Source organism: Oncorhynchus masou, chromosome 6 (assembly GCF_036934945.1).
Source record: "Oncorhynchus masou masou isolate Uvic2021 chromosome 6, UVic_Omas_1.1, whole genome shotgun sequence".
Classification (NCBI taxonomy): domain Eukaryota; kingdom Metazoa; phylum Chordata; class Actinopteri; order Salmoniformes; family Salmonidae; genus Oncorhynchus; species Oncorhynchus masou.
The window spans coordinates 33,734,947-33,752,742 of NC_088217.1; the positions used below are offsets into that span (position 1 = coordinate 33,734,947).

Genomic DNA, 17,796 nt, shown 5'->3' on the forward strand with positions numbered 1-17,796 from the left:
CAATAGCTGTTCCCTGTTCGCCAGTGAAAGGCTGTTCCTGGGGGACGATGTTGGCACTGTTCACCACCGTGAGCTGGGCTACCAGGCTGACAGGCCATCAGAAGCTGGCAGAGGGGCTTCATCGTCCCCAGTGGCTCGAGAGGTTATGAGGAGCCTACTCACTCAGGTAGCCACTGCACTGGACATCAAACTGGTGAACAGTGATGACTCTTCTGTCCCCATCTCTGCTGAGTTCCACGAGGCCTTGCAGGAGAGCTGGGGAGACGACAGCGGGGAGGGGCACAGCATGCTGTGGGGCAACAACCTGTCAACTGTCACCTCCATACGGATGTGCCTGGGGGACCAAGGCGCTCAGGGCACCAGAGGAGAGGCAGGCCCCGGCAAGATCCCTGACACACCCTTCCCTGACACACAGCTTCACCTGGTCTCAAAGGGCAAAGTGGGAGGAGGGTGTGGAGTCCCCCTGGGTGTTGTCCACAGTGCTCGAGGGTGAACGACTCCAATTCTGGTGCCGGCCCCCGTCCTTCAGGGGCCTGAAGAAAACCCTGAGGCTGGAGATCTCCTCACTCCTGGACAACGGTGCCATCTGCAGGATCGAGACATCAGAACAGCTAGGTGGGTTCTACTACACTTATTTTGTGGTCCCAAAAAGAGACAAGAGGGTAACAACCAGTTCTGGACCTCCACAACCTCAATGGGTATTTGAAGGTACTGAGGTTCCACATGCTGTCCCCAGCCTCGTGTTGCAAGCCATGTCCAGGGACCAGTGGTTTGTGATGCTGGACCTGAGGGATGTGTACTTCCATGTTCCTGTTCGCCCAGCACATTGGCAGTATCTCCAATTCGCATTCGAAGAGACAGCTTAGGAATTCATGGTTCTTCCCTTCGGCCTCTCCTTGGCACCCCACACTTTCACAAAGTGCATGGACACTGTCCTGGCACCTCTCTCGTCCCAAGGATTGTTGATCCTCAATTACCTGGACGATTGGCTGATTTGTGCCCCGACCAGGGCCCAGGTCCTGTCAAACAGAGACATGCTCCTGACCCACATCGGCGGGCGGGGCATTCCTGTAAACGACTAGAAGAGTCATCTGACACCCACCCAGAGGGTGGCCTTCATTGGCACGGAACTGGACTCATGCCTGTCTGATAGAACCTTTGGGAGGAATAAAGGGTTGTGGCAGAGAAATATACTCCTCCCACCGGGGTCCATCCAGTAGCACTAGGAACCTACCGACAGAGCATGGAGCTCACCCACCCTCTTCATGGAAGTATTCGCTCCCAAGAAAGCCACCTTCATAGAGAGGTGTTTCCAGGAGGCAGACTCCAACAGTTCGAAAGGCTGCTTTTCCAAAGCTGCCAAGACCACATCCAGATCCCAGCTCTCCATTGAGCGGGTCCTAGCTGGACACAGGCGACGAACCCCCTTCATAAACCTGGAGACCAAGGGATGGCGCCCCATTGGCCTATCCAACCACCCCACATGGCAGGCAGATATAGCGGCCAAATACCCTCTGTGTAGAGGCTGCAAAGGTCTCATCCATGCGAGACTGCATGTATTGGAGGACATACTGCACCCCACATGACTCGGGCACAACCTCAATACCAGTGCACCAAGAGCAGAACAACCGCTAGCGCAACTGGTATGCTGTGGTTGCAGCCGGTGCCTTTGCGCTCTGCATGGTGGTCATTACACTCTCCTGTAGTCCTAACATGGACCATTGGTGCCGTTCAGCGGCCAAGCCCATAGACTGAGGCGTTGCGGTCTCGGATGCCACAGAGTTCCCCGGCCTGAGTCAGCAATCGTGAGCCAGAGCATCCAAGCCCAGAGGCCCTGGTGGCTCCGACATGGAGTACCACTGGGGGCAGTGTGCATTGTCCAGGGAGGCAAACATGTCTGCCTGCTCCCTACTTAACTGCGGCACCACCTGGGGATGTAGGCTCTAGTCCAAAGGTGGCGGGCCCTCCCTCGACAGCATATCCGCTGCCACATTCAGGATGCCAGGAACGTGTGTTGCGCTTAGAGACGCTAGACATCCCTGAGCACAGAGAAGGAGCTCCCATGTCATAAGATGGAGTCGGTGGGACCTCAGTCCACCCTGTGGTGTTGTCCGTTCTCACCAGGACATGTCTTCCCTGGTGAAAGACCGCAGGGCCAGAAGTACAGCTCAGAGCTCTAGTGTAGTGATGTGCCTGCTGCTCCAAGGGGCTAGCCAACAGCTGCTGGCTGACCTGCCCTTGGTCACACCAACAGCTTCTCCACCCCACCTGAGAGAAAGAAGCGACATCGCCACCTCAACAATGCCCTGAGCGGTTACCCGCACCTGGCGGTGACGGTGGTGCTTCGGGTGCGGGCGGTGGGAGTTGAACAACTGTTGAAGAGGCCGGAGATGGTGCAGGCCCAGGGGAATCAGCAATGAGGCCATCGTCAGCAAGCCCAGCAGGCGTGGGCAGGTCAGGTCAGATACCACCCCCAAAATGATCACAAGAACGGTGAGCAAAAATCCCAGAACCACACGGGGGGACCTAGTGAATGACCTGCAGAGAGCTGGGACCAAAGCCTACCATCAGTAACACACTACACAGCCAGGGCCTCAAATCCTGCAGTGCCAGACGTGTCCCCCTGCTTAAGCCAGTACATGTCCAGGCCCGTCTGAAGTTTGCTGAAGAGCATTTGGAGGATCCAGAAGAAGATTGGGAGAATGTCATATGGTCAGATGAAACCAAAATAGAACTTTTTGGTAAAAACTCAACTCGTCGTGTTTGGAGGACAAAGAATCCAAAGAACACCATACCTACTGTGAAGCATGGGGGTGGAAACATCATGCTTTGGGGCTGATTTTCTGCAAAGGTACCAGGACGACTGATCCGTGTAAAGGAAAGAATGAATGGGGCCATGTATCGTGAGATTTTGAGTGAAAACCTCCTTCAATCAGCAAGGGCATTGAAGATGAAACGTGGCTGGGTCTTTCAGCATGACAATGATCCCAAACACACCGCCCGGGCAACGAAGGAGTGGCTTCGTAAGAAGCATTTCAAGGTCCTGGAGTGGCCTAGCCAGTCTCCAGATCTCAACCCCATAGAAAATCTTTGAAGGGAGTTGAAAGTCCGTGTTGCCCAGCAACAGCCACAAAACATCACTGCTCTAGAGGAGATCTGCATGGAGGAATGGGCCAAAATACCAGCAACAGTGTGTGAAAACCTTGTGAAGATTTACAGAAAACGTTTGACCTCTGTCATTGCCAACAAAGGGTATATAACAAAGTATTAAGATAAACTTTTGTTATTGACCAAATACTTATTTTCCACCATAATTTGCAAATAAATTCATAGAAAATCCTACAATGTGATTTTTTAATTTGTTTTTCTCATTTTGTCTGTCATAGTTGAAGTGTACCTATGATGAAAATTACAGGCCTCTCTCATCTTTTTAAGTGGGAGAACTTGCACAATTGGTGGCTGACTAAATACTTTGTTGCCCCACTATACCAATATATTAGTGGTCCAATATAGTGAAACATAACGAAGGTTACATTTGTAACCATGGTTATGTGTGCTATATGGATCACTCCAATCCTCTACGGTGCTAGAGGCGCCTCAAATTATCTAGAGAACGTGTGTCGCGGCCATGGGGTCTACAGTGTATATATATATAGGGGCGGATCCCAGCCGTGACACAGGTGTACACGGGACTAAATCTGTAAATTCTCACCTCGGATGTATCCCTCCATCGCGGAGTGATACCAATATATTGGTGTGGTCCATATAGCTCACATAACCGTGGTTACATATGTAACCCTCGTTGTAGTACCCGGCGTGGTTCAATAACATTCCGTCTTTCATAAGGAGAAATGTTGAGCTTTGATTTGCAGCAGGTGCAGTCTTTACACACAGGATGTCCACTTCATGCTGCAGAGAAAGCTCTCCTTATGAAACTACGCACAAGCACTGTTTATTAACTGCAAGAAATCATTGGAAAATGTGATAATGACATCACACAGGTAAACATGTCTTCTGACTACAGTCTCCCTGGCTAAGCATGGCAGTGATGGATGTCCAAACTTTGTCTTGGAGAGGTGGTGAATGTGCAAGATTTTGTTCCAGTCCAACAGTAACGAAAAATGTTGTTAATCGTATGTTATGATTTAGTGCTAGGCTGGAACAAAAGCCTGCCCTGCAGGGCCTGCACATACTGCATGCCTCCTGGACCAGGATTGGGTAACCCCTGACTTAAATGTAATGTATATTTAGGATAGTGTGTATGTGTAATGCCCCCTTTTTCTCCAACAAAGGCATAGAGATGGTTACATGAGGAGGCCCAAAAGGAGGGGAGGAGGGCCATGGAGGGGCTGATCAGTCTGTTTGTAGGAGACAAAACTGCTTGGTGGAGGTAAGCAGATCTCATTCACTCAATGAGATCCTATCACTCATCCTCCTCAATGCTGTCTGCAAGCAATATTTAAGTTGACTATTATGAAGTTTGACAGTCATCTTACTTTGTTTAGTTTGATAAAGGCTTTTGTGTAAACTTAAATATAGTAGTAGTTCCACTGTGATCAGATGTAGCTGTATCTCAATGTCCTCCATGTCTGTGTGTGCTGTAGGTGAACTGTGAAACAGACTTTGTTGCCCGTAAATGAGAGGTTCCAGCAGCTGGTGAAGGATGTGGCGTTTGCCACCATGGCTCACCACCGCAGTAAAAACCAGAGTCACACTGGATACGTGAAGGTATAACACATCACCACACCACCCCCACTCAGTAGCCACATCACCACACCACCCCCACTCAGTAGCCACATCCCCACACCACCCCCACTCAGTAGCCACATCACCACACCACCCCCACTCAGTAGCCACATCACCACACCACCCCCACTCAGTAGCCACATCACCACACCACCCCCACTCAGTAGCCACATCACCACACCACCCCCACTCAGTAGCCACATCACCACACCACCCCCACTCAGTAGCCACATCACCACACCACCCCCACTCAGTAGCCACATCACCACACCACCCCCACTCAGTAGCCACATCACCACACCACCCCCACTCAGTAGCCACATCACCACACCACCCCCACTCAGTAGCCACATCACCACACCACCCCCACTCAGTAGCCACATCACCACACCACCCCCACTCAGTAGCCACATCACCCGAATATGCCTGTCTGAATATGTAAATGCAATTTTATCTTTGTTTGTCCAGTGTCTCCTGGCAGCAGAAGACCTCTCTAAACTGAACTTGGGTGAAGGTGCTTCTCTGGCTGATCAGCGAGCTCTTACCGTAGGGGAGTGACTAATAAAAGTAGCCCAAACATTATTCAAATATGATTTTAAATGTATCAAAAAGGGTTTACTTGATTTGAACTTTGAGAGCCTCTATCTCCAGCATTATTTCTTGATTGAAAGTGTTTGGAAATGGAAGACTGCTCTGTTAGTGAAGTTGTGGTTTCCTGTCATTTCCTGCCCCGTCCCCTGTCAGGTTGTCTGGGTGAGACATGTCAGTGAAGCGGGCGGTGACAGTGGGCTGCACATCAGCTACTACATCCACAGTGGCGTGGCAGGCCAGTCTGACATGGCCATGGGCGATACGGCACCCTCGTGGTGTTCCGGGGGGGCAAGGACGGGCGCAGGACACACTGGGAGGAAGCTGAGGCATCCTGTTGTGGGAGAGGCCCCCATATCCCTGGGCAGCATGGATGACCTGCCCTGTCGGGACACGGAGACACGCCTGTTGGCGTAATCCTTCCTCCCTGACCCCAGTAGGACAGTTGCCCAGTACCTGACAGAGCAGGGGGCTCGAGTTGTGGACTTTGTTTGCGTTCAGTGTTGGCAGGCGGGCAGTGATGGGGCATAGTGAAAGGGATAGGAGAGCATCTCAAAGACCTTACATGTTTTGTTATCTGCCTTTTTTTGTTTCTGAATTAGGTCACAGTGCAGACGCTCAGTCGGTGTCATGCAAATGCACTCAAGCAATTTCAGTGTCTCATGTTTTAAGGCTGTATGTGAAGCCTAATATACACTGAATATACCAAACATTAGGAACACCTTATCCCCCCAGCAATAAATATATTTGAAGCTCATTACCATGTCTGCTGTACATTTATGACGATCTTATCTCACTAATTTCTCATAAGATCATGATTCTAGCTACAGTTTGCATTTTCATACCACACGATGGCGTACTTGTACAGGAATACATATGGCTCATAACAATCGTCCACATGAAAGCTTCAATGGAATTGGGAAAAACTATTTATGTTTTTCCCCCAGCACAGCATACATACACCGATATTCATTTATTCGCTTTTAAAGAATGGTCAAGATTCCAATAAATTAATGTTAGGACCGTTTTTTGCGCTTATCTTCCTGAATGGAGGTAAATAATTCGAAGAGCCAACGCCTGCGAGATGTGTTTGGCCTGTGCAGTGCATTAATTAAGAATGATGACGTCACGAGCATAGTTTTTCTTGTCAACGTTCGCCCCTGTCGGTTCACATTCGCCTGACCTCCGACCGCAGACGGGACTCCAACCAAGCCCAGAAATGGTAAATGCCTTTACTCTTTTCTGTTTGAAAGATATTTGTATATAAAGTGTAGAATGTTAGCCTAGCCAAATGTCATTTTAAATTCGTGTAGACTAAGCCAGTAAACTGATCCAACGAATACATTGCATTGCTGGATTTTCAAAACATGGCTGGGCAATGTTTGCTGGCTAACGTTACTTGTTTTCCTCATCTTCGATAATCATATTAAAGGATGTGTTCTCTGTTTTCATCTTTGCCGTGCTTCTCTACCAGTCTGACTTCTCAGAAGACCAGATCATCGGTGAGTGTTGTGACAGTAAAGCTATTTGAAGGCTAGCCAGTTAGCTACCTAGCTAAATTGTTAGCTACTAGACTATCCCTTGCTTCACTGTCGTCATTCTTTGAATGTGGAATAGCTGTATTTCTTCTCTCCTGTCCTCATGTTTGTCTTGTTGTGAGAAGCAGTTTCCCTACTGACAAGTTGATTTAAAACTGGAGCCTATGGTGAGTTTGTTGATGGTCCAGGTTTTGTGTGGGCTAACCATCTTGGGAAACGTTTACATTTTTGACAATTAGCACAGCAGACGCTCTTATGCAGAGTGACTAACAGTTGTGCGTGCATACGTTTTCGTACCATGCATGAATGGTGGAATTGTCAGACAAACAACCAGCAACGAATAGTGGAACATTTACTAAAATATTGATTCACGGGTGTCTATCGGCTCAGTCAATCCCATATGTGGTTAATCCCCTTGTTTGATCCCCACAGCGGGTCTGATTGAATTGTCTAAACAAATTAAGGTTTTGTGTTGAATGGATGCCCAACTAATTTTGCACTGCGTTCTGATTTAAAAATAAATAAATACATCATGCATGCAGAAATGAAAGGGCCATATTTCAACATGGCATAGTTAGCTATTAGTGTTTAAAAGCCTAGATACTTGGATGAAACATTTTGTCGTTTTCAACACCAATTTTGGTATTAATCTGTTCCGTTTGTTGTGATTTCGCCTAGTTCAGCTAGCTACGTGTGCCAGAACTGTTTAAAATATGTCTATATATAATAGAGGCAGTCAAGACACTATTGTAATTTTGTTCTCAGCCCGACACCGCTGACTCATACATTGTATAGATGGCAAAGGGAAATGACTCAACCACTTTTTGAGTTCTACGTGTTGAAGGCGTGGCCCAACTAAACCTCAGACATACACTTTGAAATAAAGTTTGCTAAGCATAATGTATCCATTTAGCAATGATATATGTACCGATATGTCGTTACTGTACTCACCTATCGCATGTGGCTTTTCCCCTTGCTCAATGGGCTGTTTTGAGTTTTGTTCTACGGTCGATTTAATTTGCTCGTTTGACTGGTTGAAAGATTACTCGGCCAGGGTTTGCTGTCAATGCCATATATGGATAAATGAGTGGCTGCTGTGTAGTTTTAGACGGGCGGTCTCGGAATGCGCCGCATACCAGCGATGGGAGGCAAGCACCATAACAAAGGCCCGTGGAAATTACCCAGATGTCAGAAAGCGTTCCATTAGAGGCCACCGCATTTACTGTAGATAACAAATTGAATAGCTTATGTAATAACTCTTTAAGAAATTATTCAGACTTTTTTCCCATTTTCAACCTGTTTCTACATTTACAGCCCCCCTCACACTCTAAATCCAACTCTGCTGTTTTCACCCTTCTCCCTGTCTGTCAGAGTTCAAGGAGGCCTTCCTGCTGTTTGACAGGACAGGCGATGGGAAGATCAGTTACAGCCAGTGTGGTGATGTCATGCGGGCCCTTGGCCAGAACCCTGTCAACGCTGAGGTCCTCAAGGTCCTGGGCAACCCCAAGTCAGAAGGTCAGCCATGCTTCTAGATGTTTACTGAACATTGACATTAGTATCCATTGGCTGGCTCAAATCTATAGAAGTACTACATGCTTCAGTAAACAAATGAATACGATTTTATTCAGGCATAGAGTAGCTTTATTGTGTTCCGTTTGATTTAGGCATATCTTTCAACGCTTAGGGTTGGTAATTTTGGGCCTGTTTGCTGTCAACCTCACCAAATCAGTTTGAGTTATTTGTAAGGTGTCAACTGTGATTAAGCATCCAAGGATATAACTGAAACGATGGTCTTCTGGGTATAACAACTGTCCTATGGAGTGAATTTTGTTTATAATCTGCAATTGTGAAGTACCACAGAGGCATTGTCCTAACCTTTCAAGAGGATGTTACTAGTGAAACTGTTTCTGTTGTGCTTGTGTTGCCTGTCCCTTATCAGTCAAGGAACAGAGGCATTGAATGTTTTCATGTGCACTATTGATATTAAACTGATTATAGCCCTAAGGCAGATTATGCAATAGTCATAAATACTTTACTCTGCATATCTTATTTGGCATAAGATCAAAATCAAAGTAAGCATATGCTGATCAAAACACCTGTTTTTCTGAACAATCTTTCAAATTGATTAGGACATGTAAACAAACACCTTAATCGGTGTTTCAGCGGTGTATTTCCTCCATTTGCTCGCACCAGCCGACCGAGTCTCCCTCTTTAGCGCAAGTGAAATGGGTTCGTAAACAACTGCATTTTATGTCTGAACTCAAAATCAAATATGTTCACTGTTATAGAATGTTTATTTTGATTGCTGGTTTTCTGAATATTTATTGCCATCAGGTCTGATTTCAGATGTGTCTATGTAAACAGGATTATTAGGGAAATTGTTCTTCTTGCACAGGGTTCACTCTCCAAACAATCCCTGTTTTGTTCTTACATGTGTTAAACAGAACACATGCATCTCAGATACGCAGCTCATGTCAACAAGATCTGATAATGTAAAGCTGATAATCAACTTAAAGAGAAACACAAGCATTCTTCTTGGAATTGATAAGATTTGTAAATGTTCTATTTTTTGCTAAATGTGTAAGAGCAGCACGTACTTTGAATTTGTAAGGCTACACATACTGGGCAGTATTTTATGTATTTAGGAATGCATATCATATCTCTTTTGGTTTACATCTTCTATGACGGGGGGGGGGGGGGGGGGGACTGCTGCTAAGTTGACGTATGGAATTGTGTTAAGATGGTCATACTATGAATCATTTAGATTTTTGTATTTCAGGACCCCTTTAGGTATCCCCAAAGAAATAAAAATACATACAATGCCAGTGAAGTGTTTGGACACCTACTCATACCAGGGTTTTTCTTTATTTTTACTACATTCTAGAATTATACACTGCTCAAAAAAATAAAGGGAACACTAAAATAACACATCCTAGATCTCAATGAATGAAATTCTTATTAAATAGTTTTTTTCTTTACATAGTTGAATGTGCTGACAAAATCACACAAATTATCAATGGAAATCAAATTCATCAACCCATGGAGGTCTGGATTTGGAGTCTCACTCAAAAAAGTTGAAAACTACACTACAGGCTGATCCAACTTTGATGTAATGTCCTTTAAAACAAGACAAAATGAGGCTCAGTAGTGTCTGGCCTCCACGTGCCTGTATGACCTCGCTACAATGCCTGGGCATGCTCCTGTTGGTGGCGGCTAGTCTCCTGAGGGATCTTCCAGACCTGGACTAAAGCATCCGCCAACTCCTGGACAGTCTGTGGTGCAACGTGGCGTTGGTGGATGGAGTAGGACATGATGTCCCAGATGTGCTCAATTGGTTTCAGGTCTGGGGAACGGGCGGGCCAGTCCCTAGCATCAATGCCTTCCTCTTGCAGGAACTGCTGACACACTCCAGCCACATGAAGTCTAGCATTGTCTTGCATTTGGAGGAACCCAGGGTCAACCGCACCAGCATATGGTCTCACAAGGGGTCTGAGGATCTCATCTCGATACTGAATGGCAGCCAGGCTACCTCTGGTGAGTACATGGAGGGCTGTGCGGCCCCCAAAGAAATGCCACCCCACACCATGACTGACCTACTGCCAAACCGATCATGCTGGAGGCTGTTGCAGGCAGCAGAACGTTCTCCACAGCGTCTCCAGACTGTCACGTCTGTCACATGTACTCAGTGTGAACCTGCTTTCATCTGTGACGAGCACAGGGCACCAGTGGCGAATTCGCCAATCTTGGGGTTCTCTGGCAAATGCCAAACGTCCTGCACGTTGTTGGGCTGTAAGCACAACCCCCACCTGTGGACGTCTGGCCCTCATACCCCCCTCATGGAGTCTGTTTCTGACCGTTTGAGCAGACACATGCACATTTGTGGCCTGCTGGAGGTCTTTTTGCAGTGCTCCTCCTGCTCCTCCTTGCACAAAGGCGGAGGTAGTGGTCCTGCTGCTGGATTGTTGCCCTCCTACCGCCTCCTCCACGTCTCCTGATGTACTGGCCTGTCTCCTGGTAGAGCCTCCATGCTCTGGACACTACGCTGACACACAGCAAACCTTCTTGCCACAGCTCGCATTGATGAGCTGCACTACCTGAGCCACTTGTGTGGGTTGTAGACTCCGTCTCATGCTACCACTAGAGTGAAAGCACCGCCAGCATTCAAAAGTGACAAACATCAGCCAGGAAGCATAGTAACTTTGAAGTGGTCTGTGGTCACCACCTGCAGAACCACTCCTTTATTGGGGGTGTATTGCTAATTGCCTATAATTTCCTCCTGTTTATTCCATTTGCACAACAGCATGTGAAATGTATTGTCAATCAGTGTTGCTTCCTATGTGGACAGTTTCACAGAAGTGTGATTGACTTGGAGTTACATTGTGTTTAAGTGTTCCCTTTATTTTTTTGAGCAGTGTAGTAAATACATCAAATATGAAATAACACGTATGGAATCAAGTAGTAACCAAAAAAGTGTTAAACAAATCAAAGTATATTTGACTTTTAAAATAGCTTGGCATTCTCTCAACCAGCTTTGAGGTCACCTGGAATGCATTTAATTAACAGGTCTGCCTTAATTTGTGGAATTTCTTTAATGTGTTTGAGCCAATCAGTTGTGTTGTGACAAGGTAGGGGGGTATACAGAAGAGAGCCTTATTTGGTAAAAGACCAAGTCCATAGGGCAAGAACAGCTCAAGTAAGCAGAGAAACTACAGTCCATTTTTAATTTAAGAGATGGAGGTCAGTCAATCCAGATAATGTCAAGAACTTTGAAAGTTTCTTCAAGTGCAGTTGCAAAAACCATCATGCGCTATGATGAAACTGGCTCATGAGGACAGCCACAGGAATGGAAACCCAGAGTTGCCTCTGCTGCAGTTCGTTAGATTTACCAGCCTCACAAATTGCAGCCCAAATAAATGCTACAGAGTCCAGTAACATACACCTCAACATCAACTGTTCTGAGGAGACTGCGTGAATCGGGCCTCTGTGGTCGAATGGCTGCAGAGAAAGCACTACTAAAGGACACCAATAATTAGAGACTTGCTTGGGCCAAGAAACACAAGCAATGGACATTAGATCTCTGGAAATCTGTCCTTTTGGTCTGATTTCAATTTTGAGATATTTGGTTGCAACTGTCTTTGAGACGCAGAGTAGGTGAACGGATGATCTCGGCATGTGTGGTTCCCATCGTGAAGCATGGAGGTGGTGTGGGGGTGCTTTGCTGGGAATTGCTGTCTGATTTATTTAGAATTCAAGGCATGCTTAACCAGCATGGCTACCACAGCATTCTGCATTGATACGCCATCCCATCTGATTTGCACTTCGTCCCACTATAATTAGTTTTCAACAGGACAATGACCCAAAACACACCTTGAGGCTGTGTAAGGGCTATTTGACAAAGGGGGGTGATGGAGTGCTGCATCAGATGACCTGGCTTCCACAATCACCTGGCCTCAACCCAATTGTGATGAGTTGGACTGCTGCGTGAAGGAAAGCAGCTAACAAGTGATCAGCATATGTGGGAACTCCTAGACTGTTGAAAAAGCATTCCAAGTGACAACTTCAGCTGGTTGAGAGAATGCCAAGAGTGCAATGCTATCATCAAGGCAAAGGGTGGCTACATTGAAGCATCTAAAATATATTTTGATTTGGTGACGACCATTTTGGGTTACTACGTGACTCCATATGTTTCATAGTTTTGATGTCTTCACTATCATTTGACAATGTAAAAAAATAAGGTGTTCGGTGTGTGTATATATTTTTCTTACATAGGCACAACTACCTTTGTTTTTCTAAACCTGTACTGCTTTCCTTTGTTGGAATCCTGTGACACTTATGGGTGCCATAGAGGAAAACCATGTTTGAGTCTCTTCTTTCAATAGTGGTCATAATAGTTTGTAGGCCAAACCGGTCAGATGTTCACAAAGACTGATTTTCGGGATGTCTCATGGTCTGACTAACACCGCTCTAGCTCTGCCACCTTTCACTGCAGATGCAGGAGTGCGACATGAATTGACTTGCAACAACAAAAATATATCTCTAGCTTAATTAAACTGATTTATTTTTTATTTGGCTCTTGGGAGTAAATACATTTCATGCCATGTTGCGTTTACACTCAGTATGCAGGTCTAGTTTTAAATGGAGCAGATGCGGTTATTTTGTATACACTGAACAAAAAATGTTGGTTTCATGAGCTGAAATAAAATGTTCCAAATGCACAAACAGCTTATTTCTCATGTAAACAAATGTGTGCACAACATCTGTTTGAGTTTTTCTTTTGCCAAGATATGCCACACCTGTCAGCTGGATGGATGATCAAGAAGCTGTTTAAACAGGACACTCATTACACAGGTGCACCTTGTGCTGGGGACAAAAGGCCACTCTAAAATGTGCAGTTTTGTCACAGTGAGATGTCATGGAAGTTTCAAGTTGAGTGTGATTAGCATTCTGCCTGCACGATTGTCCACCAGAGAATTGATTTTTTTCTTTGTCTGACAGATTTTGGCAGTAAATCAAACCGTTCTCTCACCCTCAGACCACATGTATGGTGTTGCATGGGCGTGCGGTTTACTGATATCAACGTTGTGAACAGTGCCCCATGGTGGGGTTATGGTATGGGCAATCATAAGCTACTGACAACGAACACAATTGCATATTATTGATGGCAACTTGAAATCACAGATACCGTGAAGAGATTCTGAGTAGCGTTGTGGTGGATGAATGGCACGACAATCACCATGTTTCAGCATGATAAATCTCGGCCCCATGTCACAAGGGTCTGTACACAATTCCTGGAAGCTGAACATTTCCCAGTTCCATGGCCTGAATACTTACCAGACATGTCAACGGTTGAGCATGTTTGGGATGCTCTGGATCAATGTGTATGATATCCAGCATATTCACATAGCCATTGAAGTAGAATGGGACAACCACAGGCCACAATCAGCAGCCTGATCAACTCTATGCGAAGGAGATGTTGCATGAGGCAAATGGTGGCAACACCAGCTACTGACTGGCTTTCTGATCCATGCCTTTTTTTTTAAGGCATCCGTGATCAACGATACATATCTGTATTCCCAGTCATGTGAAATTCATACATTTAATGAATTTATTTCAATTGACAGATTTCCTTAACTCTAACTCAGTAAAATCTTAAGTCATTCATTGTATGTCGCACTTTATATTTTTGTTCAGTATGTTATTCTGTCTTCGAGCAAAGTAACAGCTAGTGAGTTTCTAGCAAAGTGTTTTAAGTGTTTAAAAATGCTTTCGTCCTTCCCCAGAAATGAACCACAAGATGCTAGACTTTGAGCAGTTCCTGCCCATGCTCCAAGCCATCGCTAAGAACAAGGACCAGGGCTCCTTTGAGGATTTTGTGGAGGGTCTGCGCGTCTTCGACAAGGAGGGCAATGGCACAGTGATGGGCGCTGAGCTGCGCCATGTCCTCACAACACTTGGTAATGCCTCACAACCCCCGATGAATATGTTTACATCTCTCCTCATGAAGAGTTAATTTTCATCCAACTGCAGTCACTGTTATTTCTTGTATTAGTCCATGGTTAATATTACAGTATATTAGCCAACAATTTCTTTCTTGTGCTTGAGAGCTCTACTTCAGCTTAACATTTCAGACAAACAGTACTGAAACCTGCCTTGTGACAATGTCGGCGACATAAATCATTGACATTCTGCTCTTGACGGTTTTACCTGAATTTTAATTTGGACCAAGAGAAAAGCTTGAACTACATGGTCCTGATAGTTTACCTCTTTTCCTTGTCAACCTCACCTGACTGGGGAACCAAAGGTCCTTATTGTCACTAAACTGATTACATTCCTGATATCACCTCTTAAACTAGTGATTCAATGCCCTACCTTATCCATATTCATCTTAATTTGCATCTGGAACATCTGTCTTGTAAGAGGATTGAGCAGCACATAAGACATGGTTTTGATTGTCTCACTTAACTGTATCAGTATGCCTCTGGGAATGTCTGCTTGGTAGTGGGGTTTAGCTTCTTTTTTTTTGAATTGCACCGGTGTTAGGTATAGGAAAGATGGGATTCCCTTCCTGTCGTGTATATCTGTTATGAGAATGTAAGTGTTTCATTTTTTGTTGCAGGTGAGAAAATGACAGAAGAGGAGGTGGAGACTCTCTTAGCGGGACACGAAGACGCCAACGGCTGCATCAATTACGAAGGTAAAGCAGTGTGGTGAACTGGATGTATACGGGTGTAAAGGGAGAACACTGGACTTGTACAGTAGAATATATCACAATGCTTTAGGATTGACCATTTCAGTGTTGGAATAATGGAAGAATCATGTGGATAAGATGTGAATTGTAACAAAATAAAACGGCAATTGTCTTGAATGGTATGTATCATGTAAACACAAATTCCTGTGATTTTTGTGGTTATTAATAAGGATTGTGTCTGACAGGGTGGAGGTTGTGCGCATTTGATTTCAGATGAGTGTGGGGTTCCCCCCTTCACTGACCTCCCTGTTCCTCTCCCACAGTCTTTGTCCGCCACATCATGTCTGGCTGAACAGCGGGTACGAGCAGACCCCCAAAAGCCCCCCCCCCCCCCTCGGTCAGCACCTACCCCAGCAGTGGGCTCTCACCTGCACTGGGAGATGTGTGTAGCGGTGAGGGGGGCCCTCTCTTTAACCATCACTGCACAGAATGCTCCTACTCCTAGCTACTGATACCACAGATACATATTTAAGCAAGTAGTTAACAAGCAGGTTACTCTTGTTTCTGGTTGAGTGTGGGGTTCTTGCTCAAACACACTAATTCAAAAGATGGTGTCCTATTGAAGAGATGCGTAGTAAAGTCTGATACTAATGGCGTATGTAGAGTAGGACATCTCTCTGCTGTGATGGTGTTGTCAGAGGCTCCTGGATTCCTGTGGTGGAGTCTGGTTTGAATTTATGGTTTGATCTGTTCTTTTATTTAACTTTCTCTCCTGCAGAGCACTTCTCCCTCTCCTGCCCTTCCCCCTCGTCTGGCTGTAGTCTGCATGTAGCCTCTCTGCATGTGGCTCCTGAGTGATCCCCATGGACACTGACTCTCCAACCTGATGAGGGCAGGGCACTGATTGGGGGGGGGTGTAACTCAACTCTGAATGCATTTGGGGGTGTAAACACAAGTGAAGTGCTGTAAAATAAAGCTTTAAGGGTTCAACTATTGTCGTCTTTACTATAGTCACTTCCTACTAATAGCGAATTGCATTTCCTTGGCTGGTGACATTTCTTCCCCCCCTTTCTGACAGATCCCTCGCTCCTCCTTTTTCCTCTGTTAGAACAGCCCAAATAAAGAGGGGGTGGTTGCTAATCCTAACACATTCCAGGTTCTGAGGCCTGGCTGAGCAAACCCTTGGCTGTTCTGGCTCGCTAGGAGATGGATCTTCTGAGTTGCTCTGGTTTCCCCCTCTCATCCCTTGCTCCTGCCTCTAATGTTCTCCTCTTTTTAATGCAGATTCTCTTCTGACTGACATGTGGAGTCTGGATCAGGCTGCAGTTCCAGCAGAAAGCTGTCTCATGTTGGGGATAAACACCTAGAGAACCATGTGGGAGCAAGTCACTAAGTGGACTTATCTCTCTGATGAATTGAATTTGTCTCAATGTGATGTCTGTTTGTCAATGTATATTTTGGATGGAATATACCCCCCATAATTGATTCTAGGCTACGCAAGCCAATCCATCTCGAACCAAGAGTCACAGTAATGAGTCAGTATAAATTCCTATTGACAATACGGCCCTCTAAATCTATAGTTGATAGGGAGAGCACTGCTGGCTGGAGGTGGAGTTTGCTCTAGGCTTTTCTTCACACCGCAGACTAAGCATGCTGCTGATGTTTGTTTTGTTTTTTTCCCCTCAGAACTCGTCCGGATGGTGATGAGTGGTTGAAGATTTCAAGAACACAACCGGTTAATTTTATTCCCAAATGTTTTTTTCTATTATATGTAATGTCTGTCTCACCCCCATCCAAATCTTGTTTGCCCTCATTTTGTGATATTTTCTTTCGGAAGTGCCTTTTCTGTGTCTTGAGTTGAAGAGCCCCTTTTTTTCCATTTCACTTCAAAATATCATCAAGCCACAGAGGTGCATGCTATCATGCCTGGCTCGTTGACAGAATCGGCAATAACATTCCCTTCATTATTCCATACGTTCCCATCTCCCACTCCGTCACTCAACCCGTGTCAGCCCTGTCGCCCAATAGCTGTGTTTTTTATACAGAGGAGATGCATGCTCATTGGCTGAGACCAGCTGTAATGTGGATTTTACCGGGCCAATGGTAGATTTACTGTCATGTATATGTTATATTTAATAAAAATCCCCAGTTTCTGAAAACAAATGGTGTTTATCTTTTTAACACAATGGTGGAGGTGTTATGAAGAACCAGCATTTAGTTTAACAGATGTCTGGAATTTCATTACAGTAATATAAAAATGGATACTTCACTTACTAGACCATTTTAAGCCATTCTGGTTATGTCTGGGATGGTCCAGATACTTAGACATTCTGGCTACATGTCCAGGACCATTCTGGCTATTAGAATGCATGTGTTTTGAGGTGACACCATGGAACCTAGGAAGTGGTATATCCATTGTTCCCTGAAGTTATCAAAACTTCTATGCTGGCGTTCTCTCAAATGTAAAGGTAATTTGAATATTATTCAACAGGGCTGTAATGTAAGGCCTACTCAGCATTGTCATAGTGTCTTTTTTGCAGTAGTGCTATGGTAAGATGGGTATGTTTTATTGCAGTGGCCCTCTATGGTATTTGCAGTACTTACACTAGCCCTTTTTATGGTAATGCAGGTATGAGTCTACTAGCTGCCCTGAGGCAGTAGGCCTTGTAAGGTGATTGCTTGGTCTTTGTAGTCTGCAGGGTGTCTGTTTAGTACTAGGTGATAGTTCAGTGGAAA

At 45.4% G+C, this 17,796-nt stretch overlaps 1 protein-coding gene and 1 pseudogene across 2 annotated transcripts; both read left to right on the plus strand.

Moving 5' to 3' along the window:
• The first annotated feature begins 1,265 nt into the window (after positions 1 to 1,265).
• Positions 1,266 to 5,865, plus strand: LOC135541572 (elongation factor Ts, mitochondrial-like; annotated as a pseudogene).
• A 603-nt stretch (positions 5,866 to 6,468) lies between these two features.
• On the plus strand, positions 6,469 to 17,223 carry LOC135541947 (myosin light polypeptide 6). Of its 2 annotated transcripts, XM_064968466.1 has the most exons (7): positions 6,469 to 6,556; positions 6,809 to 6,836; positions 8,244 to 8,387; positions 14,153 to 14,326; positions 14,989 to 15,066; positions 15,384 to 15,419; positions 16,747 to 17,223. In XM_064968466.1, the coding sequence occupies exons 1-6, from the start codon at positions 6,554 to 6,556 to the stop codon at positions 15,410 to 15,412; spliced, it is 456 nt and encodes a 151-aa protein (XP_064824538.1). In that variant the 5' UTR covers positions 6,469 to 6,553; the 3' UTR covers positions 15,413 to 15,419; positions 16,747 to 17,223. The 2 variants fall into 2 exon arrangements, with proteins under 2 accessions (XP_064824538.1, XP_064824537.1); XM_064968465.1 differs by lacking the exon at positions 15,384 to 15,419 and having other exon boundaries at positions 6,471 to 6,556.
• Positions 17,224 to 17,796: the final 573 nt, after the last annotated feature.